General features: G+C 40.5%; 1 protein-coding gene across 7 annotated transcripts in view; it reads right to left on the bottom strand.

The window, feature by feature from the left end:
* IL1RAPL2 (interleukin 1 receptor accessory protein like 2) overlaps positions 1 to 27415 on the bottom strand; it is a 368778-nt gene that overhangs the window by 159387 nt on the left and 181976 nt on the right. For all 7 annotated transcript variants that reach the window (XM_040091162.2, XM_058424218.1, XM_040091160.2 and 4 more), the window contains 2 exons: positions 18377 to 18650; positions 2974 to 3160 (listed from right to left, as the gene is read on the bottom strand). In XM_040091162.2, coding sequence (XP_039947096.1) covers positions 2974 to 3160; positions 18377 to 18650 — 461 coding nt within the window. The remainder of the gene's footprint in view (positions 1 to 2973; positions 3161 to 18376; positions 18651 to 27415) is intronic.

The following is a 27415-nucleotide window of genomic DNA, read 5'->3' as shown; positions in this document are numbered from 1 at the left end:
CCCATTCATTCAATCATGCCTTGACACACACATTTACTTAAACAACAACAAAAAAATCCCATACGTCTTGTCAAAACAATTCTAATAGGTATAACTGTGCTGAGCATATATCAATGTCATTAATTGGGGAAATCTTTAAAAATAAATATTTAATGCAGTGCAATTCTAGCCAGATGTGAAGTTCATACTACTGTTAAAACAAACCCTCTCCGTAAATGTTATACTACGTACAGGGAAGGCATGTGGAATTCTATTCAGGCATAATGAAGAGCATGTTTAAATTACAGTTAACTCCCAGTAAATTGATGCAATTACTAGCTCAGAGTCATTAATCCCTCAACACAGAGAAGCCTTTTGGAAGGCAGAGCAGGTTCTGCACACAGTGGGCTGGCATCATCACTGTCCTGTCTGATGGTATTTCACAGGTCAGAAGTCCAAACTCCCTGACTGGCACGTTCTCATGAACACAAGGATTTATCTTTTCAGTAGAAGGGATAAATAAAGAAATTCCAAAGACTTTCTCATATTTATTTATCTATCTACTGTTCTATTTTAAACAACTTTTACTCATGGCCTGGGTGAAAATCTCTAAACATTCCAGCATAATGGAAAGGAATACATCCCTCCCCCTGGCTCCCACCCATCCCTCTGGAGCAGATTAACTCAAGAAGATGGTTTTATGTACACATCAAGCTTAAAATCCAAGGTAGGAAGGAAAACTTGAGGATCCAGTGTGCTATGACCAGAAATGGATGCCTTCTTCGGAAAGTGAGGGTCAGATCCTAAGGTGGATAACACTCCACACTATCCTTCAGGAGAAGGGACCTGCTTTTTATTACTCACTTGCCTCCCATAGCATGCTCTTAAGACACTGACTGGAATTTGTAGGGGTTACCCCAGTATCCACCAAATTATTTTGAAATCCATATAATTATATATTTTCTAGAAATTGGACTTCTGCAGTTTTGAATATGCAGACTTTCATTAACAGTAATATAATAGTCTCTATCCAAAACTCTGTGCAGGAGTAAGTTTCGAGGGATTACCTCTCATAAACACCTTCTGTGCAACATTAATATTGCGATTGCACACTGCTGAGCTTCCTGACTCAGGTCTAGGTAACAAAGAGGTTTTTCTAGGAGCCAAACTGATAAATGCATTATTGTTAATTATAAATAAGAAGGTGTATGTAGTAGGTTATCTCACTCATGTCTCCTTTCACTATCAATCCTGACTAAAGGTTGTCAGCTTTGATTGTCTCACGGTTATCATCCAATGACATCAATTCTGTTCAGCTTCAGCTCAGTGATGATTTGTCAGTCAGTTGTCACACTCCAGCCCGGTGTCACACAACCGGTGTGTCCCACCCAGACAGCACAGGTGGGACTGTGGAACAGACCCTTGCGCTCCCTGTCTTGGTCAGTACAAAGCACTGCTGGTGTGGGACTGCACATGCATCTTCTTTAGACACATTTCTCCTCCATGACAGCTGAAGATCATTTCTGCCACACTATTTTTCAGATTTTGCAAAAAAATTGAGATCTTCAATGAGCTGGTGTTCAGCAATACCAAGGAAGAGAGGGCAAGAAGCAGCTTCTCTTCAGTATCCACTTTGCTCTGAGATTTCAGACTTTCTGTGCAGAGCCAGGATTTCAGATCAATGATCCCTGTGAGCCCCTTCCAACACAGGATATTCAATGATTAACTAAATCATATATTTGACATATGAACATCACTGAAGATACCAACCCATATGCTGAGAGAAAGAGCTTCAACTGCTGAAAGAAAAATTTTATTCACAATAACACCGGGTAATGGCATGCATTTTCTTACTATATGTGAGATTCCTGTAAAAAAAACAAATAAATGACAATTTATTTGTCATTTTTATAATTTTTATCATTGCTCTTTTCAGCTGCAATCTGCTAAGGAGGAAAAAATCTGCTAGTCTGCCCATATCACTTTTTTCATACAAAATAATTGTCTTTAAGGAATGTTAGTAAGGTTGGCAAACCAAGCACTGCAAATTTAGGTTTTAACTAGTTTGTATGTTTGTCTGTATTGCCTGAACCAAGCCTATTCTAAACTCCTACAATCCAAACTATTTTCCACAGATCCCACTGAACTGTTCCTCTTGCCCAACTATTTCTGGTTCCTCCTGACTCTCAGCTCTTTATTCTTCTCTCTTTGAGGGTCTTAGCCCTCAACTAATAGCTGAGGGCTTTTCAAATATCAGACTTTGACCCAGGTCCAGACAACAGGCAAAAATTGCCACTTTGCTGTGGTCTCCTTACCTGATGTTCACCAGCCAACCCCTATTTTACTCATTCTCCTGCTTTCTTGGGGAGCTACAGAAACACATCACCAATACATCTGCTGACGAAAGTGGTGTATGACACTTGACAGGCCTTGGAGAAGGTGCAGGCAGATGAGTTGCCCGGCAAGTAGTAAAAGTGTCTAACTGACCTCAGGTAAAATTAACGACAGTTACTCAACAAACCTCAGCAGAGTTCTCTGTAGACTCCCGGAGACTTTGGTAAAAGTTTACAAGTCTTGGTGAAATTACGCGATGGACTCCATAACAATTAATTGGGCAGCACAGCTGAGGCTGGCTGTGCTGCTATGCCTTTAGCTCCATTGCAGGTGCCTCCCTTTGTTTCTACTCCAGTATCACACAGGGAGACACCACACCCAGGTACAAACTGGTACAGAGGCACTGTGGTTTGGGAATGCGGTACTGCTGATAGAGAAGTCCTGTGAGCTCTCTCACAGAACATCCTTCTTGATACTGATTTCTGTTGGACAGTGACTATGCTGGCTAGTTTCATCTGCAAAACTGTCATACTGGGAGAACACACTCCAGACCAGTCACAAACCACTGGTGCCTCAGAGGAAGCAAGCTCTAAGCCTCACTGAAAACAGTGAAAGTTTTGAGCAGTTTATGCACAACAACAATAAAACAGCAATAGTTACCTTGTACCACACCACATCTGGCTCTTGACTGGCTGTTTTGTAATCCTCAATATCAGGACAGGAGATTGTCTTTCTCTTAGTGACTTCTGATTTTTCCAGATATCTGATCTTGCTGTTGTAGCAAAGCCCAGATTCATTCTCAGCTACCGTCAAGGACATGGACACCTTCATGCAATACGTTGAGTTTCTGCAGGGACAGAAAGATGGTTTCATTTATCCTGCCTTCTCTTCACCATGTTTGTTTTGGCAACAGTAAGTTTCTTTGTTAAGCTCCCATTTTCACAAACACTTGAGTGACACGTTCAAATAGTGACAGTCACGCTGCGCATTTCCAGCACAGAGGAATTACTAGGAAACACAAAGGCTCACTTATGACTGACTGTGAAGACTATGAAGAACCATGAAGAAATATTGTTGACAAGTGATCCAACCCAGCACAGCAGGTCTTTCGAGCTTGCAAGTCTATGAACACAGGAACCTGTCGGCATCTCAAATGTTGGTCAGGATACACCATCCCATTTCCTCTGTATCTCCCCACACTTATCCTCACCCTTGTTGTCTCCCACCTTCAGGAGATTTCACTCTAGTCTGTAGTGCTATATATTTGAGAAGAAGGGTTATGTGATGGATGTTAAAGCACATCACATCAGGAAGGATTTCTCCCTGAGAAGGAATCCTTTCTCAGTACAAAAATCTACAGTACATGATACTGTGGTGGGTTGACCTGGACCAGATGCCAGCCTCCCATCAGCTGCATCCTTCACTCCCCACAATGGGATGAGGAGGAGAAAATAAAATGAAAAAGCTAATGAGTCAAGAAAAAGACAAGGAGACCACTCACCCATTACTGTCACAGGCAAAACAGACTTCACTTGGAAAATGAGCATTTTAATTAATTGCAAATTATAATAGGTTTGATGGTGAGAAAGATAAAAAAGCTAAAACACATTCCACTCACATCCTCTTTTTCCTCCTCTACCTCTCCCTCCCCAAGTGGTGCAGGTGTTGGGTTGGGAGGTTGTAGTCTGTCCATAACATCTCCCCACCACCTCTTTCTCCTTATGTGCTCCCGTGCTCCAGCATGGATTGTCCATGGCTGCAACTCCTGTCACAAAAATCAGGTCTCCAGGATCCCTCTCTGGCCACAGCACAGTGACTGCTGGGGCCTGTGGTACCAAAGAACCTTAAGGTTCTTTGAGTCCTCAAGGTTCTTTGAATTCTCAAGAATCCTGAGAACTATTCTTAACATTAGGGCAGAATAAACACAACCAGTTCTGTTCCCTTTCCACATGATCATGAAAACAGGATTAAATTCCTTCAGCCTTGCAGCAGGACTACCAGACACACACCCTGAGGTACTGTGGGGCATTGGCACTCTGGGCAGGGCAGCTGCAGCCCAGGCTGCCAGCTCTGTCCCTTCACCCCCTGCCACGGAGGAAAAGCCACAATATATCAGGGCTCTCTCTCCCATTGTGCATCGTTCTATAACTTTGATTGATTGTGCCACTACCAAGGAAGCGAGGAGCAAACCTGTCATGCTGGGTGGTTACTCCCACTGAAGGGAGCTGTGGAGAGCTCTTGTGGGAAGTATCTTGGCTTTGCCACTGCCTCCTCTATCACAGCTCTGCCCAAACTGGTTTAGTTAAGGGTGCCCTGTTCACCCAGAATGTGATCTATCAGTCACACCCTGACACTAAAGATGCTGGCTGCTTACTCCCACTTAGACCCAGGATAGTGGGTATTTTATTAAAAAAAAAAAAAAAATTCCAGCATGCTCCATGACAAATCTTCTCTTACATTTCCTTCTATCCAGTGAGCCTGTAATTGGGAAGAAAATAGAAAGGTCTACAGGGACACTTCCCCAGAGCCCAAAGTTTCATGCTAAACAAGTGCTGGCAAAACACTGCAAATGGGTTCTTTTCAAAGGTGTGGCATGAGCAGGTACTGGCAGACAGAGTCATTTGCAAGGCAAATCAGGAGGCAAACTTCAGAAACATCCGATTTTCAGCATCATTAGTGTTATGCCTTCAACAAAACTACAGACTTTGTCCTTCCTACTCACTTCTCCTCAAAAAGCCACTTGTACATCTGTGTAAGAATTGGTAGATATTTTGTCCATTCCCCCACCTCTCAGTGAAAAGGCTCCCTTTGCATACCGACGTGATGTGTATCAGTTGAGAGTCTGTAATAAGGTTTCATTCTCACAAATTGCACAAAACACATTATTTTACCTGAAAGAAGATTCCTCTGGATTGAAAATAATCCATCTTTTGGGGTGGGCTTATATAATTTAGGGAAAATAAGTCAACTCTCTCCTAAATTAGCTTTTGAAAAGGGTGACCCTTCTTGTAGGAAGAAAACAAAACATATTTGTGAATTTTTATGGCAATGAAAATCCACAAAATATGGACACAACCACTCAGTATAATCAATAGTAATTAATCAGTAATGATTATTTAGCTTTCCTGAACGACTGAATGTAAGTATTACTAAGTGCAAATAAGGTCACATGCACTCAGAAATAATGATCCAGGCTAATAAAAAATAATGTCTTTGAATAGTTGTCCATTACTTGGTGTTATTTAATAGTGCTGTATTTTCTCCTAACAATCTTGCATTATTTAGATTGCATTTTGAACAACGCTGGAGGCTACTTCTATTTAAAATGCTTCCTGGAAGCACAACCTAAAATGCAGTATCCTTTTCATTAGTTACAATTAGAATTGAGTAGAATTGAGGAAACTAAGTGCCTGGTAAGTACTATCACTTTTGTTCACACTCCATGACCAAGACAATAAATCTATTCAGGCTCATGATGAAGAAAGCCTTCACTAAGCCAAAAGCAATAGACTTGAAAGCTTCATGGATGCTTGTTCACCAACCACTCACATTACTGTTAGTGTTGGTAATCCAGAAAAGGCCAGTTTCTGCAGGAATGTCAGTGACTGAAGCAAGAGTCTTCCTTTAATTCCCAGCTCTGGGAAACAGTGATATTTCAAGTCACATGCAAAAGGAATCAGTTGTTTAAAAAAAAAAATCAGCCTTGCTGTTTTTCTCAGTTTTGAAGAAGTCTGGGAGCTGAAGTCTGCTGAACTCGTGAGCCATTCCCCCCTGTGCTGGGCAGGCTGTTCCCCAGGGCTGGGGTGTTAGATTTCATCAGTTCTCTGAGAAGCTGATGCATCTGTGCTGATTATTTTCTCAGCGTCTTTCCTGCCTGCTGGATTCCAGAGGCATAGAAGGGCTCTCTAAAGTTGGCAGCTTAAGGGAGAAGTCAGGAGGAGGATCACAAAGAGGATTGGTAGGTACAACTTTGTTTTTAGCACTTGGCAAACTGACAGGAACAGGGCCACACAGGGCACTGATGGGAGCTCACCCAAAGAGTTCTCCCAGGAAGTTCAGAGAGCTGCTGTGTTGGGAAGACATCCAGTTTTGTGCTCTCCTTCATGAGCTGCATCTAAGTTGTTTATGGTAAGGGTGTTTTTCCGTGGTGTGGTGGTTTTGTTTTTTTTTTTGGTTTTTTTTTTTTGGTTTGTTTTTTTTTTTTTTTTTTTTTTGTGTGTGTGTGTGTGTGTGTGTGTGTGTGTGTGTGTGTGTGTGTGGCTTTTGTTGTTGTTGTTGTTGGCAGAGGTATGTAGATAAACTAGCACAAACCTCACATTTTTGCTCTTCTTTCAGACGCTAAACAGATAGCCTATCAATTATTAAAAGGAGGATCCACTTTTGTTTTCAGTACATGGTCATGGAGCTTGGTGGGGGAGGTCAGTGCTCCCGGCCGTCTGGCTGGCAGGAAAGGTTACATGGCCATTTTTAATGAGGAAAGCCAGATACAAGAACAACAGATAACAACAGCAAAGCTACAGGTGATCTGGGCTGTCAGAAACAGTGACCAAAAGAAATGAAAAGCAAGCAGCTTCCAGGTGGATGAGAAAGATGCTGGAGGGCTTCCAGTGGTGATCTTAGTATTGTGATGCCAGGTAAGAAGAGTTGCATCTAAGTAGAGAATGTTGGAACCCACATGAACCTATTAGGCGACATTTTCCATATACACGTAAAGGAAATTAAGCCATGGGTCTGCAAGTGGGTCTTTCAATAATTTGTCTTATCTGAAGTATATCCAAACCATTTATTTGCCACAGGAGTTGATTTCTAGTGGGTTCTAATTCTATAAGGAGAAGTAATTGTCATATGGGGAACAGGGAAAGGAAAGAAACGAAAGAACCACTCCACAGTGCAAAGAAGAAAAATTGTCTTATATTTTCACACTGAAACTAAGATCTGTAATTCTCTGTTTCAAGGGAATAGTTACACACTGGGCCTGCTCTCTCTACTGGAAATAGGAAGAAGGGCTTAGCTTTGCCAGAGTTCACAAAGCAGTTTCCTTTGTTCTGGTAGCAAGGCATCTGAAATCCCCAGGCCACCTGGAGCTGGCTCTGAACCACAAACTGAAGCCAACTTCGAACCCCACAGAAAAGCAGAGGGAGAACCAAGGGAGTTTAACAGGCCTCAAAACAAAGGCAAGCAAAACTGCGTTTGGCTTGACTTCGACGCAAGGACAAAAGGGAAAAAAGGAGGATATAAAGAAATGGATAAAAACATTCAATATTGGAGTGTCAGCCCCTAAATTATTTTTCCTCTTGTTTTGGATTCAAGACAATTAATCCACCTTATGGCTGAACTCAAATTAAAGTAAACATTCACAACTTTGGAAAAAACATCTTTTTTTCCGCATTTGTGTTTCTGGTAAGTGAGGGTGGTTTGTTAAAAGAGTCTAGTAGAAAACTTTTGTCTCCCATCTCAGAATCTCCCCCAACCACCCCCATTTATTGATTTTCTTGTAAAGAGGAAGAAGGCAGAAATGTGGTTGACTATTTTATATCTCCTAGACTGAAAAACCCCACATAATTTTGAATTGCATATTTACACAAGATGATTCACAGTAGGTTTTTTCCCCTTACAGTTTTATTTTTCATTGTACTGGGTTTTTTTATTACCACTTCAGTGGTAGATCCAAAAGCTGGGGAGTGTACGTATCAAAGCAGTGCTCAGGGAACACCTCAGGCTTAGATCTCTCTCCATGTCTCTGAAAACTCTGGCTGTTCTAATGACATTTTTATTGGCTCACTGACTGCGGGACTGAATAGATCAACAGTCACCTTTGCTCATTCTGAGTTAGAGCAACAACAGCAATCAATGTCTTGGTTTGAAGGACAGGTGTCTGCCAAAGAAGGTGAGAACCTCCCTTGGAATGCAAAACGTGACCCCCTTCCCACCAAATTATTGTAACCTTGAAATTAAGGGGCTTTCAGGCAAAGATTCGGGGGAAGGAAGAGCAGTTCTTCACTGGCCTGCACGTGTGAAACAAGGCAAACAAACAGCAGCAGCGGCAGCAGCGAGGAGCAGAGCACAGCCCAGCGCCGGCCGCTCCCGGCTGCGGCCCCTTCCCCTGCCGTGCAGTTCCGGGCACGGCCGGCAGGGGCGCTGCCGGCTCCGGGCCGGGCAGGGCCCCGCCGGGATTCCCCCGCGCCCGCAGGGGGCGCTGTGGCGCGAGCCGGGCCGCGTCTCCCTCAGGCGGCGATGGCGGGCGGGCCGGCGGCAGAGAGAGAAAAGCGGCTTCCTTCGCAAATCCCCGGGGGCGGCCGGCCTCGGCGCCCCTCTGCACGGCGAAGCGGGCTGCTGCGGGAACCTCGGAGCGGAGCCGGGACGGCAGAGACGGGCGCGCCCCGGGGTGGCAAAGGAAACGGATCGGACGCTCGGCAGCTGTAGCGGGAGCCGCGGGGTGTCCCGGCAGGCGCGGGGTGCGGGGTTACGGCGGAGTGAAAAACCCGGAGCCGCGGCAGAGGAACGGCGGGGCCGGGCAGCGGCAGCCCGGCTCCCGAACACGGCCGGGAGAGGCTCCCTCAGAGGGGAAAGGGCTCGGGGTTCTGGGTTTTCCTTGAGACAGATGTAGATGGTGAGGGTCCCTTCAGTGAGACTGGGTGTTAATAAGGTCCCAGTTCAATGGCCGCTCCCACAAGCAGGGCCTCACTCACAGCAGAAGTAGTACAGGGCTGGACTCGATGGCGGCAGAGAATTCTCCCCGCAGTAGCAGCAACTTGACCATTGCCCTCCAGTCTGAGAATGAGAGGGTGAGAGGAGCCAAGACCAGCCCCTCACTGCCCAACCAAAATCTCTGGTATCGCTGCCCTTCCAGAGAGAAAACCTCCCAGGTAAGAGAGTAACCCGCAGCACCCTTCCCCCCACCTTGGTCACTTCTTTTAAGTACTGATTGTTATCATCTCTTAGGCAAAAAATGGGACAAAATTCCCTAAAAGAAAGAAGGAAAACAAAAAAAGAAAAATCCTAACCTCCAACAAGCAGTAACTACACCAACCATCTTTCTCCATCTAAAGCATTAATGCACAACCAGATCCACTACTCGCTACTCTATAAATGTGCTGTTTTATCAGCTCCTAGACTTTGATTTGATTTAGACATTTGGCTGTTCTCCTTTCACTTCAAGAGAGTTTAATAAATTTATTCCTGTCCAAATTTACAGTTCACACAATGGTTACCAAGGTCACGGTTTGATGATCTGCTTCAAGAAAAATGAGTTGTTTATCATTTTTTTTCACATCACACAAAAGTAACACCTTAAAAAGAGATTATTACTTACTCTTCCAAGGTTTCACTCAAGTGTTAACTTGATGCCCCCTCACTCCTACATATTTGGGGTCATTGTCTGGAAAAGATCAATTTTCTGCCTGTGGTGTGATAGTCAGAGGTTAAAAATCACAGACCTTTGTAATTTTTTGATTTTCAATTCTTATAAATTTGTCAAGTGAGAGAGCAACACCCAAAGAGTGTTGATAGTGCTGTAGTTGCTCCCTGAACCAAAAGCCAAGAGGTGACTTTGGGATTCTGTGGCTTGTATGTGGTACCTAGCCTCGGTACTGCTCCAAACATTCCTGTCCTATATTTTGCTTTCTTGTTGCTGTTACAACTGTTATCCTAATACCAACTCCTATGCCTGAAAAGGAGAAATCCTAATTCCATGTTATAATTTCTTTAGCATCTGACCATTTTTAAGATCCCCCTAGTAAAAGAAAACAGCACCATTGAAAGTATGATCTCAGAAATCAAGTGCTAAACCAGTACAATGTTACCAATCCACTGTTCTTATATTATTTCTACTTCCTCCAACAGAGAAAGAGGTGGTGAATCAGGACAGAGATACCATTCAAGGTCCCATTCTGTTCAAGCAAAAAAGTATCTGTGTGGAACTAACCCACCACTCACCAAGAATTTATATTCTTTATGCACTTCTTTTCTCCTGAGATCCAATCTCTACATAAGACTCACTAGAAACAAGACAATTTGACTTTGACTAAAACATACTGGATGTCCCAGAGGGCTATGTTTTACAGTGAAGAAAGGCTATACTCTCTCTATTTAAAAGAAAAAACAACTGAGCAAAGTCACTGAAAGGTAATTTTAAAAGGCTCACAATAATGACTGCTTGAAAGTAGATACTCAGGAATGTCTCCTCAAGTCGCCTGTCAACAATCTAGTTCTCACCAGAGACACTTGAAAGTAAGACCTGTACTCCTCTCTATGACTTCAGCCATCTTTAGAGAATTTTTGTACTTCTTGATCCTGGGATGAAGAAGAAAAGATGTTTGGATATGGCAGCTGGGTAGAGCATCTCACAGTTGGGTCTCTCTCACCAAAGCTTAGCATCAAGTTTAAATTTAATTTGGACATCATCTTAAGAGGGAAATTTGACATAAAACTGTCATGTGCCTACTACAGTCAGCAACACGGCCAGTAACAGCAAGGCCATGATTTGAAAATTTGTGGCTATGTTTTGAAAATTCATGGGTAATCCCTAGTATTATGTTTCTTAAGTGTGTCTTATGAAAGAAGAATAAGTGACAGCCAGCTGATTCATACATGGTCAGGGTCAGGAGGAGCTACTTCTTTTCTGGTTGCCTTCACACATGCACTGGTCCCAGCGACCTCTGCATTGTGACAGATGCAATCGAAAAGCAAATCACCAGTCAGTCAATCCAACAGGGACTACCCAGAAGTCTTTTTTACACAAACTCTTCTCTACACAAAGAGAAAATCTCCCAATATTTAAGTTGAATCACATAGGCCAACAGTGTTCCTTGAGTTTGGGTTTTTTTTTTTTTAAACTTTTCACTGTTAGTCATTAAGTGTTAGAATTGAATATATGAAAATATTATACAGAACACAGAAGAAACACAGAAGCCAAAAGAATACCAAGTTACTGCACCATATCCCACCTAAGTTCATTAACTATGTGGTCTCTGTCAGCTTCAGACACTCTGTTCCAGCAAAAGAAATCCTGTAATTGGCTGAGTTTGCTCTGAGGGAAAATTTCTTTCTTGTCCTTAAGAATTACAAGGAAGCAAGTTGGTTTAAAGTTTGCTGCTGCAAGTGACTAAGTCTTTTTCATTTATTTCTGAATACTTTTCTATTAGAACTTGGATATTAATGTTAAATCACATTGTCTTACTGAAAAGTCCCATTATAAATGACATAAATCTGAGGCACAGGAACAACTGCTCCCAGGACAGTACTAAGAAAACCCCTTCTAATAATTTTGCAATTGTGATACCCTGTTTCTGAGAGGACTGAACACTTTCTCCTTTATTTCTTCTAAAACACACCATGTGGATTAGTGTATCTATTCCTCTATGGGTTTTTTTGGTTTGGTTTGGTTTGTTGTTTGTTTTTTAAATTAGACTCCTAGCACACAAAACAAAAGTTGCATTCAAGACACCAATCAGATTTGTCTGCACTGCTATAGCTCAATGATTTTATTGCCTGAGGGAATAAAACCTGTGGAGCACATCCTTCATTCTGCACACAAGTCCTCTTTTGCAGATGCAATGTTGAAAGGCAGGTCCTGCTCTGTTTGTACACGGGCAATTGAGCAGGAAAACCAGTGGATCAGTTATAGTCTCACAGGGAATACAAGGAATGAAAGAATCATAAAATGAATGTCCTTGCAATGTGAACTGTTTGAGTCCTGCAGCTGAGCCCTCGTCTGTGCCTTCCCTTAAAGTGGTGGCCAGAAAAGAAGAAATTTTTCTCCAGTACCACTTACCAAATATCACTTTAACTCTACGGTTTCATCATCTTGCACATGGGTATGATGGATTTCCTCAGGAAACCTTCCATCTGTCTGTCCACTCACAGGACACAGACAACACTCTCTCTGGACATGTTGTAGTTACAGCTGGCTTCATGGGGATCCAACAGCAATGATACCTGGGTGAGCACACTGTCACTGTTATTTGGAGAACAGAAGGGAAATGAAAACTCCCTGACATGTTGGAGAGGAGATGGCTGGGGAGGGCTGAAACATCTAAGCAGCAGCTCTCCTGCAGGCAAAGTCTGACTGCATGAGGAAGCAGTCCCTCCACTCTGCATCCTTTCTCTGCTCTAGGCAAGGTTTGAAGCCCACCAGGGAAGGCACTTCAGGAACAGGCAGTGACAGTGAGCTTAAACATCACTGAGGCGCTGCAGCACAGGGAGCTTTGTTATGACAGCCTGTAGAGGCTACAAAGTAAGAAGCTCAGTTGTTTAAAAAGTATCTAAATCTGGGACTTCACTATTAGGAAAACTGAAGAATACACAATGCTCTCATTCTTGTCCATGACACTGCAACAGGGAAGCCACTGGATGCCCTCCAACCACAAAGCAACATGGATATTTCTGCTTGAAGCCCTGACTGTTCTTGCAGCTTCTCATCAACAGTAAACATTGTTTTTCAGAGCAACAGAGGATGAGTAATTTCTCCTTTAAAGCTTTAGAGGAGGAGGGTGAGTGAGCAGAAATATACATATCACCAGGGAAGAGAAACAAATCTTTGTTTTTCAGTGAAGAATAGATAGAACGGATTTCTCTCAATAAAGACAATGTAATCAAAATGATTTGCAAGAGCGCCATCAGCTTCTACACAAATTTAGATACAAATGTAGAAGCATTCTGATTCCACTTTCCCCTGCATTTTGATAATGCCAAAACATTATATCTCAGTGATAAAACCACAAAAATTTATTTTATCATGAATCATACTGACTTTATAATGTATCTGCTGTAGCACTGAATTCAAGTATTGAATACTATATCTCATAGGGATTTTGTTTATACAGAATCAGTCAATTTTATTGTGGGAAATGTCACCCCCTTTTAATGTGTGGCATTTAATGTTAATATCATACAGAACCTGCAAAGCCTGCTCCATGCTGAATCCACTTGCTCCAAATGTGAGATGCTGCTGCTTCTACAGACATGCCTGGGACTGTACAGGAAAGCTTATCATATTAACAGTGTGCAAGGCTGAGAGGTAACTATGCAATATGTAATCCATAAGCTACTTAGATGTGCTCCTCTTGGATATACAATAATTAAAAACACTAGCCCACAAGAAATTATCATTATATCTTTCCAGGGTAAGTCAACAAGGGAATAAAGCACTTGCCAGCAACAGATATGGAAGACAATATTCTATGGCTAAACTGGAATTACAACACTGCATCCTACAGGGTTTGAGATACAAAATCACCTTTGTCATGAGCAGTCGAATGCTGAGCAAAGCCAAAGCACCTGAAACATTCTGTATTGCCTCAACAAAATGAAGAACTGCATTAAAACACATATTGTAAGAACCACAAGAGATGGCTGCAGAAAAAGCGACCTTACCCCTAATGACTTAGTCCAACATTTCTGTTTGGATCTGGAAACACCTCTTTATTCATGTGGCTCAGAAGCCAGACTTACAACACTAAGAGAAGGGGTGCAGCTTTTCCTGGGCTAATGGGTGCATTCTGCAGTCCAGGTAGGTATTTGCAACAAGCCCCTAAGCCCTGCCTAACATCCTTTGAAGTGAGAGCACACAGGTTGTGCAGCAGATTTTACTGCCAGCCCCTTCAGGCTGTCTAAATCTGATTTTGATTTGCTGGTCATGCACTCCACAGACATTCAGAAGCCAGAAGCCTTAAAAACTACTATTGCTCTATTTTATTACTGCTCAGAAAGTGGTATCTCAATAGTTCACCAACGACTCAGCAAAGGCTCAATTCCTCTGTGCATGTCCATAGCAATGCTGCTCTCCATTAAGAACTGTGCACACAGGGATACAGCAAAGGAAAAAGGATACACAGATTTCCTAACTTGATTTGTCAGCAGTTCTCTGGCATCAAATGCTGGTGTTAGAGATCTGCAAGCTTATTCCCCCATAGGCATTCAAGACCTTCAGTCTCTTGTTATTCTGCATCCTGTACAAAAACCAAGGCATAGCTTCACTAGCCAATTTGGTGATCACAAATTTTCACTCCTGCTTCCCTTCACCCTCTTGATACCCAGATTTTCTACCCTGCTGATTAACGTTATAGAAATCAAGTTATTTTATTTCACCAACAATTAATTAACAGCAAATATGTACTTATGTTTTTACTCTTACTGGTTTTATTCTTTAAATGCTGACAACAGTTTGTTTTGGAGCTGACCTTACAAGAAGGTTTCCATAATCAGTCCCTAGATGAGGGCAAATTTGGGCTAAATTTTGCTGAGATTTCTTCCCCAGCTCATCTTTTCTTTCACCAGGTGAAGATGATCTAAGTTGACCCAGTTCTTGTTCTGTCGTTAAAAAATGAGCTTTTAACACAGAAAAATAGATGTATTTGTTCAGAGAGCAAAAGCAGATCATGATCCAGCAAAAGACTGTCCTACATACTTAGAACTTTATTACCACCCTATGCATTTAGGTTGAGTGTAATTTCCATGTTTGGTTTTGATGCCTCATCATTCTGAAGCTCATCTCTGAATTCTTCAGTGAATAAACTGCAATCCAGAGTGCTGATGTGAAAATGCCAGGACATCAAACCTCCATGACAGAATGCCAACAGCTTATCTGAGAGTGGCATTGCTGGGTGCTGGAGGATTAATGGCATATCCAGGGTATGTACTGGAAGGAAACCTCCAGAACACAACCTTTCCACACTGGGCAGTAAAGTCATGATACAAATGTCGCAGCAGTTACCTGGGGTCTGCAATGAAATGCACAGCTATCCATTACATAGGATGCCTTTTGGATGTAGCAGCAATATCCCTTATTTGACACAGAAAAGACATCAAAGAACAAGAAAATCCATGGAATTCGCATGGCTTAACTAACACAGCTCAACTTTGCACTCTTTTGAAAGTCCTTGCAGAATCGGGACCTTTTCATACGCTTAACACTGGAGAAAAATATTCCACTTCAGTTTGCATCTGAATGTGAGCACAGTGCCAAAATGTATTGTGAGAAGGGAGAAGTAGGTTTTAATGCAACAGTAAGTTCCTCCTATTATACACACACCCCCACACCTGTCTATGGAATAATGTTTAATTGGTTAATAAAGGAGAAGCAACATTTAAATTATGATATCAAATCTTTTCAGTCCCAAGAAGCAACCTCATTTATAAGGGCTGATCTAATACTCCTTAATTTTATGCAGTATAACAGGTTATTTTACAAAATATATATTATGATTATTGAAATTACAGTTTTGTATAAGAAAGAATCCACTGACACATTTAATTTTTACCCATCTTCAAATCACTGTCATAGCAGCTTATTCTTCACCTGTTCATACCCATCCCTTTCAAGCAGCTTCTGAAAATTTCCATCACACTGCTTCACTGATAGTCATGCCTTGATCCTATGAGCACACGTGAGAAACTAGAAAATGCAGCTTCTTGAAAAATAGGTTTTCCCTTTTTTTGTTTTTCTAAGAGTCAAGAAGAAACTCTTCAACAAATAAGAAATTCAGTGTAAAGTACAGTTGACATTTTCCCCATACAGTTTTTTACCTATCATCTTATGCTGACTGGGAAAAAAAGTAATAAATTGGGGCCGAGTAAATTAACAAAGCTCTCATTATTGCCTTCCCAGATCAAGATTGTGTCCTTCCTTTCAACCCATGAGTGGCATCAGGACCACTCATCCCCCTTGGCCTTAGCACCACTACTAAGCATCTCATCCCCTAGCACCTTTTTTGCAAAGACAAGCTCAAGTAACAGAATAATTCCAAGGCAAGAGACTTGAAGTGGTGGAATTGGCCACTGGGACATGCAAATGTGGGATTTCACACTTTGGACAGCACAGGGCGGTGTACCAGAGCTTCACACATCCCTGGTGAGTGGCTAGAAAGGCATCAATTTAGAACTGAATTGCTTCTGATTTTCTCTCAAAGAACCTGAATGAAAAATTCTTTGTTGAGAAAAAGATTTGAATTTAACTTGCATCAAAAGCATTTTACTCCCCAGTTTTTTTTTCTTTCAGCTAACAAACCAAAAGACTCAGCTATGCATGTAACCCTAAACCCAGCGTTGCACACTGATGGAGACAATCACCTCTCCATTTCCACTGCATCAAGCTTTATCTACCAGTCTCTGTTAATTCCATCTACAAAAGATGGTATTTGTAACAGAGATTGTTAATGCCTGTAGAAAATGAAATCATATTCTAAAATTACTGCTCTCATTTGTGACCTCTTAATTCTCATAAACCAGGTAATCCTGGTTAATGACTAAAATGCAAACACATGCTTATCCCCCTCAAAAAAAAAAAAAAATTGATTAATAAAGCTGAAATTACACAGTTAATGGTGTGGATAGTCTCCCACAGAAGTGTGATCACATTTCAGAACATTGCATCTAGCTCAATTTTAATGAAATTAAAATCAATTACTATTGCTGCATCCTCTGCTATTTTAAGCCTCCTATGGTTTAATAAACCATAACAGCAAGAACACACTGCCATGCTTTTGGAAGAAAAAAATAATTCATTAAAGGAAGAAATACAGTCTTTTATCTATAACTACTACACATACTATTCTGCACTCTGACATAAATCTGAAAAAGGCAATAATATCTTTAATTATATAAGAAAGTTCTAGTCAAAGCAAGGAAGCTGCATAACTGACAAGTTGCTGTGTAATGCCTTCCAATAAGCATGTCATATAGTTTTTAGCTGAAAATGAGGAGAAGCCATGAATTATTCAAGAACTTGCCCATTTGTTACCAAAAGTACTTTGTCATGTAAATGAGCAGAGTTTTGAAATTTCCCGGAAAAAAAGTATGTCCCAGAATTTGATCCAAGATCAATTCTTTATTTTTTACAAAGGATTTGCATGAAAATGTTTTAGGGTATTAAACTAGTAAACTTGATTATCACAACAATGACTTCTTATGAAAAAATCATGGCTCCCTTGAAACATACAAATCACTATCTTCCAGTAACATTTTGAAATCAGGGACTTCACATCACACCTGTCCTCTGATAGAAGAGCTGATAAAAGAATAACTCCAAAGGCTGCAAAACAATTCAACTGCTGACTTTGGCAGATAAATCCAGTTTTTAAACTGGATCTCAGTGCCCAGTACAAACCAGCACAATCCAGGGCACTATCTTTGATTTCAGTAGCACTCTTCAGGATCAAAACAGTCTGAGGCAGCTAAGGCAGCAAGACTCAGCAGAGCGCCATAGCAAATTCTGGGTTCTGAAAAGAGCTGTTATTTGCTTCAATATTCATGAAATGGGCCTAATTTCAGTATGGAACAGCAGACAAGGATGAAGCAAACTTATCATCTGCAACTGAATAGCTCCAAACCAAATCATACAAAATATCTGTAAAATCCTTTTAATTCAAAACTGGATCATTTAAGGAATATATTTATTCATTCATTCTTTAAAAGTCCTCTTTTTTATCGTCTCATTTTAGGCATAGAGATGACATCAACATCTACATGATGGAAATCACGAGCTCCAGCACATGTTTAATTTAAGGCTTATCCAACAGTTCCAAGACACTGCTGAGAAATGCATTTTGGTGCCTTACCAAACAAGGTCTGCTTAAATGAATGGTAAATCATAATTGTATATTGAAATAAACATTTCTTCAAAACCAGACAGAATTGTAACTCCTCACGGCCTGATCCCATCAGAATAATTCAAACTGTAACTCTAATAACTCAGAGGATTTGAAACAGAACAGTACTTGAGCAAAATACTTCATGATTTAAGAAGTATCAGGTTCTGAAGGTTTACAGCAAATTAAGAATTTGCAAATGTTGCACTTAAAAACAAGAAGTAATTAAGTGAAAGTACATTAATTATAACTATTGGACGAGGTAACTATAATAACTAGGGAAAATAATTTTGTGATAAAGCATGATATGACATTATTATGTGACATATAATTATGAGAATAATAAAAAAATATGTAGTAACTGGATGTACACCTGAATTCTAATAGCTAAAATGATTTTTTTAACCAATATCTAATACTCCATACATTATTAACAAATTATCACCACATTCTTATTTAGACTTTAACACAAAACTCACCTTAGAACACATGTGTAGAAACCACTGTCTTGCAGCTCAACCGAGTGAAACCATATGGAATCTTCATCCTTGCTCATCCTAACTTCGGAAAATATAATGGGTTCTTCTAAATCTCCTTTGTTTTTGTACCACATAAGCCTAAGACCTGTGCTTTGGGCCATGCTATAATTAGTCCTGATATAGCTGTAGAAAAGGGCACATTTCACTCGGACTGGTTCACCTGCCAAAGCCATGTATGTCTTGAGATCCACTGACCAGTCAATGCAACCATCAACTGAAAGCAAAAAAATAATAAAGAAATATTAGACACAAACACATTTTTCAATATAGTGAAAGATAGCTTGGGAAATGCAATAGAGTACCTTAAAAGAAATGGTTTTTGGTATGTGCTGAACTGTTTTACGGTAATACGAAAGACATAACACAGTCATTGGCAACTAAGGGGTTTCATACACCTTTTTTAATTACATATAACTGTGAATGTGTAGGCAATAAATAGAGCACACTGAGCTTGCTGTATTCCACTTATTTAGAATATCATTACTTTCATCCCCAAAACACTAATTATTTATTAATTAAACCAAATGCTTTGCACCTTAACTACTTCCCTCTGTAAACCAGTTTTGAATTCTCCAATTCTTCACTGGAGGAAAATATACATTGGCATCTCATGCCAATCTTATCCCTTAAAACTTTTCCATCTATCTCTGTTAGTTATGTTATGCAAAACAATCCCCAAATAACAGATGTGACATTTCAAATTTTCTTTTCAAGGCAGTTCCACATAGTTGGGTTTTTTCTCTACAGCCTACTCAAACTGTAGAGGTCTGTATTATATACAACAGGATATGATTACAAAATTATGCCTATGCCATCAAACTTAATACAGGGGTCTTACAAATGAAAAAGGACCTATTTTTTAAAATGTTCTGTTCAGCAGAAACTTTTGAAACCATTTTCTTGATACTTCACTCTAAAATTAACATACATCAGAGAGTTTAATAGAAGACCACTTGTCCCTACAATTTTTCTCCCATTGTTATTATCTTAATTACAACACAGTTCTAGCACATGCACACGTAACAACATATCACATATCAGAGACCTTTTAATTCAATCTTTTTCATTGCTGGAAAAACTATAAGCTTGAAAATCAGCCATGAATAAAACCAAAGAAAAAGATTTAAAAGGTAGGTCATCAAAAGGCAAACACAATACTTAACGTTAATAGACTTCATTAAATACGTAGCGTTTAGAATTTGTTGATCATATTAAGCTACAAGTAAATGAAACATCTTTATCCTTAAAGCAGCACCTCAAATTCAACCAGGTAACTCTCAACTTGCCTCTTCTGCATTGACAGCATCAATTCTCAAACTATAAATGTTGGATATCCTCATAAACTTTCTACTTCATACATATTGTCAATTGCATTCTGTCATCGAGTGATTTTTTAATTTACTTCCTAAACAAACATAGTGAGAAAAAAAATTCTGTACATGGAATATCATATATGGTCCTACTTTTAGTCACTTTTACAGCCTTTTAGGTATGTCTACAAAGTTTTCAGGTTTCTCTTTAATCATTCAAAAGTAACCATGACGAATAGAAGGTTTTAATTTTCCCATCACAGTAAATGAGCTTTAAGTGTACCATGATCACATGAGTCACATGTTAAACTTCTTGACAGTGACCACTTCAATACTTTTCTGACATATAAACTTCCATGAAACATCTTGCTGCAAAAGAAACATGTAAAACCAAAAACATAAGCTCAGCAGGGAAGGGCAGCCCATTACTCAAAACATTACCCGTGACAGTTTTGACAGGTGAAGGGAGATCATGGAACACCTTTACTCCCAGGGTGTTTCCTGTTCCTGCCTTCACCCCACAGGCAGGTGCAAAAGCAGCAGCTGTTTGTGCCAGCTGATTTCTTTCTTCATCAAGGAAGCCCCCAAACCAAACTCTTCACTTGAACTTATGTACACACTGTTCCAGTTAACTTCAATTTTGATTTTCATTCTCATTTTGCTGACAACATCCTACTGATTTAAATTAAAATTCATTGCTTTTAACAGCTGCCGTTAATGACATAAACTGAAAGCCCAGCAGCAATTTACTGATGTTCCTTTTCCTTGCTGTTTCTTCTGTGTCGTTCCTCTAACACTTAGTGCCTCTAACACAATAGGACAAGTTTGGATAATCATAATTTGAAAATCTTGTACTTAAGTGTTTGTTCTCAGTGCATCTCCTCCAGGTTTATGACATCCTTCAACACCCCAAAGCTGCACATTTTAATGTGGCCTTGCCAGGACCCTAAGAAACATCACATTGACCTCTCTCTGTGTTGCTGCTGCACAGATATGGGCAACACACAGCAGAGCTGGAGAAGGAATCTGGCTGTCCCAGTCCTACAACCCCATCCACTTTTACATTAAATGCCTGGTTCTGACACCATGAATTATTTTATATAGGTGAAAGTACTTTTACACTGAGCAGGTATCATTTTATTCCACACAGAGCTTCCTCAGAAAAGCTCTGTGCATTTTTTAAGTCCTGCTCTTTAGGCTAGTGTGATTTACAAATAAAGAACAGTGTGGAGCTCACAGCTGTCTTCTCTCAGCAAGGGATGTGCAAGGCAGTGCTGAGCTCTCCAGATGGCTCATCCCTGGTTTTCCAGGACACATATGTATTCTCAAAGGTCCCCTCTCTCCCATGCTTTAGCAAAGTCACAGAAGTCCAAGTAGGGCCGTATGTTGAAATGGGTTAGGGAGCCCAGAACTGGACTTTAGATCCAAACTAATTCAGCCGGTCTAATTAATTCAGCCAATCTAATTAATTCTGTCATTCTCATGTCAGTCAAATCCTGTCACATCACCTAATGCTTCCAAATTTGTGCTAGTTCAACAAAGTTAAACCACACCAAAGAATAACTAACAATGAGACACACATGGAAAGTTTGTGGATCAAGGACAGCAGTGCCAGGTTTTCATTTATTTCACCGAGCAGAGTCACAATTAGTAGGAGTTCTGTAGTTAGGAACTGACCCAATAAGGAAATCCAGATTTGGAAGCTCAAAATACCCTGCTTCCAAGGAAATTTCTCTCATATCCCCACCAAACAACTTGTCAAAGCACAGCTCAAACGAACACTAAGCAGCCCTCAGTGCCATTCAATATGCCTCGTCTTCCACTTTCATTTGAAAACTTCTTTTCTTTTCTCATGTGCACTTCTCTACTATTCCAATTTCAGAATTTGAGCTGTTGAAGCATAGGAAGTGCAGATGAAAGGCATTTGAATGGTAATTTACAACCAGATCACCAGAGTGGCTAAAAACCCCCTCCAGCTGTCCCCAGAGGACAACACAGTGGTGGGGCTAATGCTCCGTTGGCCACAGCCAGTGCTCCAGCGGGGCTGCCAGACACAACGACCTGAGCCCAGCATAGCACTTGCATCCCATGGAAGACAGGAAAGAAAAGCAAATTTACACTGCAGAGTTTTTTCTGTATCCGAATGAAAGAATTTGAGCAGCCCACAGGAGGCTGACGCACACAGGGAATGGGGTGGAGGGGGAAGGTGCAGGCAGACTGCTGCCATGGCCCTGTCTGCCCCAGCTGCTCCCCTGTGACAGCTCTTCCTGCAGCAGGCCAGGAGGGGGTAATTACAGAGAGAAGAGCACACAGGGAACAGAACAACCAGTCATTATAGTGTTGATGACATCTGCAGAGGGGAGAAGTCTCAAAGAGCACCTTGACTAAATCTTAATTATTGAAGAAGACTAATCCAACAGGAGACAAATTTTTCTCCTTGCCCTTTTTTTCTTGTTAAATACACAGATAAGAATGTTTCCTCTTCTGAAGCTGTAGAGGCTAAAATCTAGGTCAAGCTCCCTGCACTCACATGAAAACTGGAATTTTTCCTCTTGCTGTGCTGTCAGTCACTGGAGCATGAGCATTGTTAGATTTGTTTGGAGTATTCTCCAAGTTGTCATTACAAACGACTGGAGCTGCTTAGGTGGAGTTCAGCACTCCATTATCCAGAACAAAGTTTGCTGTCATTTTTTGTTGGCCTGGCTCTCAATATGTAATGTAATCAGGGTGGTAAGAAAAACAATAGCATTAGAGAGGCACTCATATAATAAATGTATATACACCATTTCTCTGCTACCCTATAATCACCTGGTAAATGCCTGACAGAAAGCTCATTCAAATTAAATCTTGTCTATTGCAGGTGTACTTTACACTCTTCCAAGACAGACTTTTTTTTTTTTTTTTTTTTTTTTTTTTTTTAAACACTAAGAGAATACTGAAAATATGGAAAACACACTCCCATTTTTATCCCAGGTTCCTAAGCAGAAGTGGTTTGCCCACCTATCTGTCAGTCTTCCCCATCCCCTTAGCATAACTTCTACCCCAGCTGACTAAATTCAGCCATGTTGCATAGCACATGAAAGTGCTCAGGAGTGCTCTCTCCTGCCTGAGTGCAGAACAGTGTCCCGTCGTGTCCCCCATGAGCTGGGAAACACAGCAGCAGTGAACCACAGTGCAGCCCAAAGGGGCCCATCCCAGTTACCTACCCAGGCTACTGCAACCAGAGCAGAGAGTGAATTGAAAATGACGGCTACAAAACTATTAAGGAAAATATAGATTGAGTTGGCTGACAATAACTTACTGTACTTTTATGTTAGCAATCACCCAAAGCATGTACTGCATCTTCTTCTTCAACATTTCCTGGCAATTTCCCATTACTCTTATTTTAAATAAATCTAGTTGTCTAGGGAGTCTAGATGCATTTTAACATGAACCATAATAATTTATAAGCAATTATAGAGGAACATGTGCATCGTCTCTAAGTAATTTGTCTTTCTGATTGCTGTCACATGAATAATTTTTTGCATTGCGCATCTGCCTGTTATAATTTTTATAGGGATCTGTCACCTACAGCAATTTATATCATGGCATTGTTAAACATGTTTGCCTGCCTTGTTACCTGAAAATCTCATTTTAAATTGAAATCATCTACAAATAAATCATTAAAAAAATAATACACTAGCTAACATATTAAATTTATTGCTCCACAAAGCAAGCAATGCTTGTGACTGTGGGTACATAGTCAGAAATAAAACCACCATTCCACTAATACAAGAGTTATATTTTTTATGTATACATTAGCTGTAGAACAGCAGAGTCCAGGAATTGATATCAATCATGCTCGGGGTTTGCAGACATGTAGCAATGATAGATGTACTCCATTAAGCATGTCCAAAGAGAGATGCAAATTTTTTAGAGACTTAAAGGGGAGAAATCAGTTACAGTCTATGAATTTTTGGCAACTTGGTATTTTCAGATCTTGATTCTGAAGAAAAGGGAACACGCCCTGCATTTGAGCACACACAGTAAAGCCTTTAGCAACTTTGGCTGGACATGATTGTCTCAAGGGTCAGGGTGTTGGATCAGCCTTGACATATGTAATTGGTTTCTCATCTTTGGATTTTTGGCTGCACTGTGCCAACGCTGCTGCATTAGCAGCATACGTCTGCCAGCTTCTCATCACAGCCTGGGACTGCCATGTGAGGCCTGAACATCAGCAGAGTCCAGCGTGGGTCCCCTGTCTCCTCCCAGAGCCCTTCCCAGCTCCTCACATCATGAGCTGTTGAGGACATGAGCTACCTAAAAACTGCCAGCAACCACCACACCCTGCAGAGTATTCTTTAAATACTCCAGTGCTCAGAGACACATTTTCTGGTCAGAGAACACATTGCAAATAACACTCTCTTTACCACTTTGTACAGTGTTTCCAAAATCAAGAATGTTACTCCCAAAGCATGGTGAGATCTCTGTGTGTGGAGCTCCCTCATCTTAGCTGACTGACCGAACTGGATGAGGAAAGAACACTCTCGTAACTGTTAAAGAAAAATCACTCTACTGAGAGACATCTGAGCTGGTATCTCTGTCATGAAGAGCAAGTTACCTGGCTTTACATGGGAGAAGGAGAAGCCCCTACTGGCAATACTCCAGGAGGGGGAGTTGCCTTGTCCAGCAGCAGAGGAGCATTTCCAAGAGCAGGCAGGGAGGGGAGGAGGGGGAAGGTCATGTCTCTTTTCTGTGAGTTTTACCCTTCTTTGAATCAAGTGGACTCTAGGTTTTGACTCTATGACCATATTTTAAAGTGCGTTTGAGAAAAAAATTTAATAGTTTTCCCCTGAGGGACACAAAATCGAAAAATATATCTGTTGGAGATAAGATCACTTAGAAAATAACAAATCTTGAGCAAAAACAAGTTTATCATGGTTCAAGATGGGTGAATGTTGCCATGCTTCTCCTATAACCCTGTCAACAACTCTTACTAATCATTTTCTATGATAGTAACTCCTTGTTTCAGGAATAAACCAAGATTTTTCTGCTGTAGAAACACAACATGTAAGAACAGGATCACTCACAGACTTTGTAGTTTCTCTAGTCTGATCTCATTTTCTGAATATTTTCCAACAAGAATTAGGCTATTCAAACTTAAATTTAAAATGTTTGGGACTTTCAAGGCATATAAAAGTGCAAATGTTCTAAAATTCCTAAGTCAATGATGAGTGCAAAAAATCTTCACTAAATTTAGCAACGTGCAAATGTTTCTCCAAATCTGGGCCAAAAATAAGGAAAAGTGCATTTAAACATCCTTATAGACTACCTAACTTTTTTTACTAATTTTGATCAAGACTTCAAATTTTTGTTGGATGGACTAAAAGGTTTTTAAGACTTGTATATGCTTCATTTTTTTGACCAGCTTTTCTTATGTTCCACAGCTAAACAACCCAACTCAAATGTCAAATATTCCAGCCGAACACTCATCATTTCCTTTGAGGTCAAACTCACTGTAAGTATATACTGCCAGAGGTTCAAATAACCACAGACTGCTCTGCCCTGAATTACATATGCATATGGACCCAGGAGCATTTTAGCCTTGTATCAAAAATGGAAAAGAAAGAACATACTGGTAGATCACCAAAATTCTCAAGGGAGAGAAAAAACCCTGAACAAAGTCTCAGCTTCCAGGAGCAATGGCATATTAATGAGGTCAAGGCTTAGAAATTATTCTTGAAGAATGAAAATGCTGCAGCAGCATCAGTAGAAGTGACTGGACAGGGGATTTCATCCTGTAGCACTTGTCAGAGCCAGCTTTTCAGGTGGCACCTTATCACAGGGGTTTTCTGGAACGCTTGCTGATGGAGAGAAGAGCAAATCACATCTGGCAGGTTAAGATTTTGCTGGAGACAGTGAGGTCTGAGACACATTCTGTGATGGAAAGGAAATCTCTGTTCTCATCATATTCTTTGCTACCTCTTCCAAGTCAGATGTTCCCAGAGACAGATGGAACCTGAAGTGCCCTTCCAAAGCTGTGCTCTTCGTGTTCAGCTGATCGCTCTGCTGAGCACAGAGAAAGAGAGGGGGAGGGCACTAAAGCAACTCTTTAAAATGCAGCATATTTGCCCTAAAAATGAGTATTTGGTGACCTTGATCTCCTAACCACTTCAATATCTGGCAGGTTTTTAAAGGGGCTGTGTTGAAGTAAACAGTATGAAAATTGGAACTTATAAAAGTGGTTTGGTTTAAAATATTCAGTGTAATGCCTTAATTCTCTGCAGCTGTCACCATGTTAGAAAACAATGTAAAAGGCACCTTGAAAATCAACAGCAGTAGAGTCAGGACATGAACAATAAAAAAATCATACTTCATGGCTTTGTGCTTTCATGTATTTTGTGAAGTCTCAGCCATTGGTTCAAGGCATGTACCCCAGCCTTCTCAGCACCCCCAGCACATCCTGTCCCCTGCCCTTCCCACTCCAGCTCCCCTCTTGCCATGGGGCATCTCCTGCTTCTGCCCAGCCTCCCCCTTTGTTCCAAGGCAGTAGAGCCAAGTGGGTGATCTGCAACGAACAAGATATCCAAACCACTGAACTTCTTTTCTTCTTTGAGGATCTATAAATTAATACCTATTTCTTCAAAGTCAGCCATGAAATAACAAGATTAAATTATCATCAACTAGCCTGGGAACAGTATCTTAAGCAAGAAAAGTATGTTGCTCTAGATTGAAGCGGCCAGATCAGATACATGACAGTTACATCTGCTTCTTGGACTGAACTAGTAACAAAACTTAACTGTTTAAATTCTAAAATTTTAATTCCATAAACTAACAAACTCAGACAACCAGTGCAAACACTGGTATGAATTCAAAGGCTTTAAATTACTGTTCATCCAGACCTGAAACCCAACTGAAGATGGGATTTTCTTTTCTTGTCGACAAAACCCAGTAAACAAAAATACTCCCCTTTTCCAAGCTTCAAAACGTGCAAAAAAGTCTCTTTTTTTTCTAGCATGTTGCACAGTGGATGCTGCCATCTTTGTTAGCTCTTTGGATTCCTGAGGGAATTAATGAATGATGGAAAAGCTCAAAGAGAGGTTTCCCAGCATCTGTGATACTTCTTTGGTGCAAAGAACTATACTCAGATAAAGGAGATAGAAAGAAAGAAAAATGCAAGAATCTAAGGGTGAACAGTAACTGATACCGATAACAAGTAAAACTGACTGAAAATATTTCTTTGCATTTATAAATAAAAGTTTTATCCTGACACAATTTTGGGTAAGGAGCAGCACACTGAAGACACACTTTATACCTGAAGATATGTGCATTTAATATTTTAAGTGCTGTTGACTACACATGAGCTCTTTAAAGACACTCTCCAAGACTGTTTCAATATTCTCCAGCCAACTACATTAACCACAAAAAATTCCACACAGTTCTGTTTTCATTTCTTTAGCACCATGCAAACTTTGGCAACAAAGCTGAATTCATCTCAATAATTGATGAATCTCTTTTCATTAGTTTCTTTGAATGAAGTTACTTAGGGTAAAGTAAATGAAAACTAGCTCCCAGATCAGACAGTTGCAGTCTCAAGTAATTGTACTATTAGAAAACTCTATATCCACTGCTTTTTATACCCAGAAGGGAGTAGTAGGAAAGAATTGTGAATAATAAGAATTTAAAATCA

Source organism: Hirundo rustica, chromosome Z (assembly GCF_015227805.2).
Source record: "Hirundo rustica isolate bHirRus1 chromosome Z, bHirRus1.pri.v3, whole genome shotgun sequence".
Classification (NCBI taxonomy): Eukaryota; Metazoa; Chordata; class Aves; order Passeriformes; family Hirundinidae; genus Hirundo; species Hirundo rustica.
Note: the sequence above shows the minus strand (reverse complement) of the source record. Positions and strands in the feature narration are given on the sequence as shown.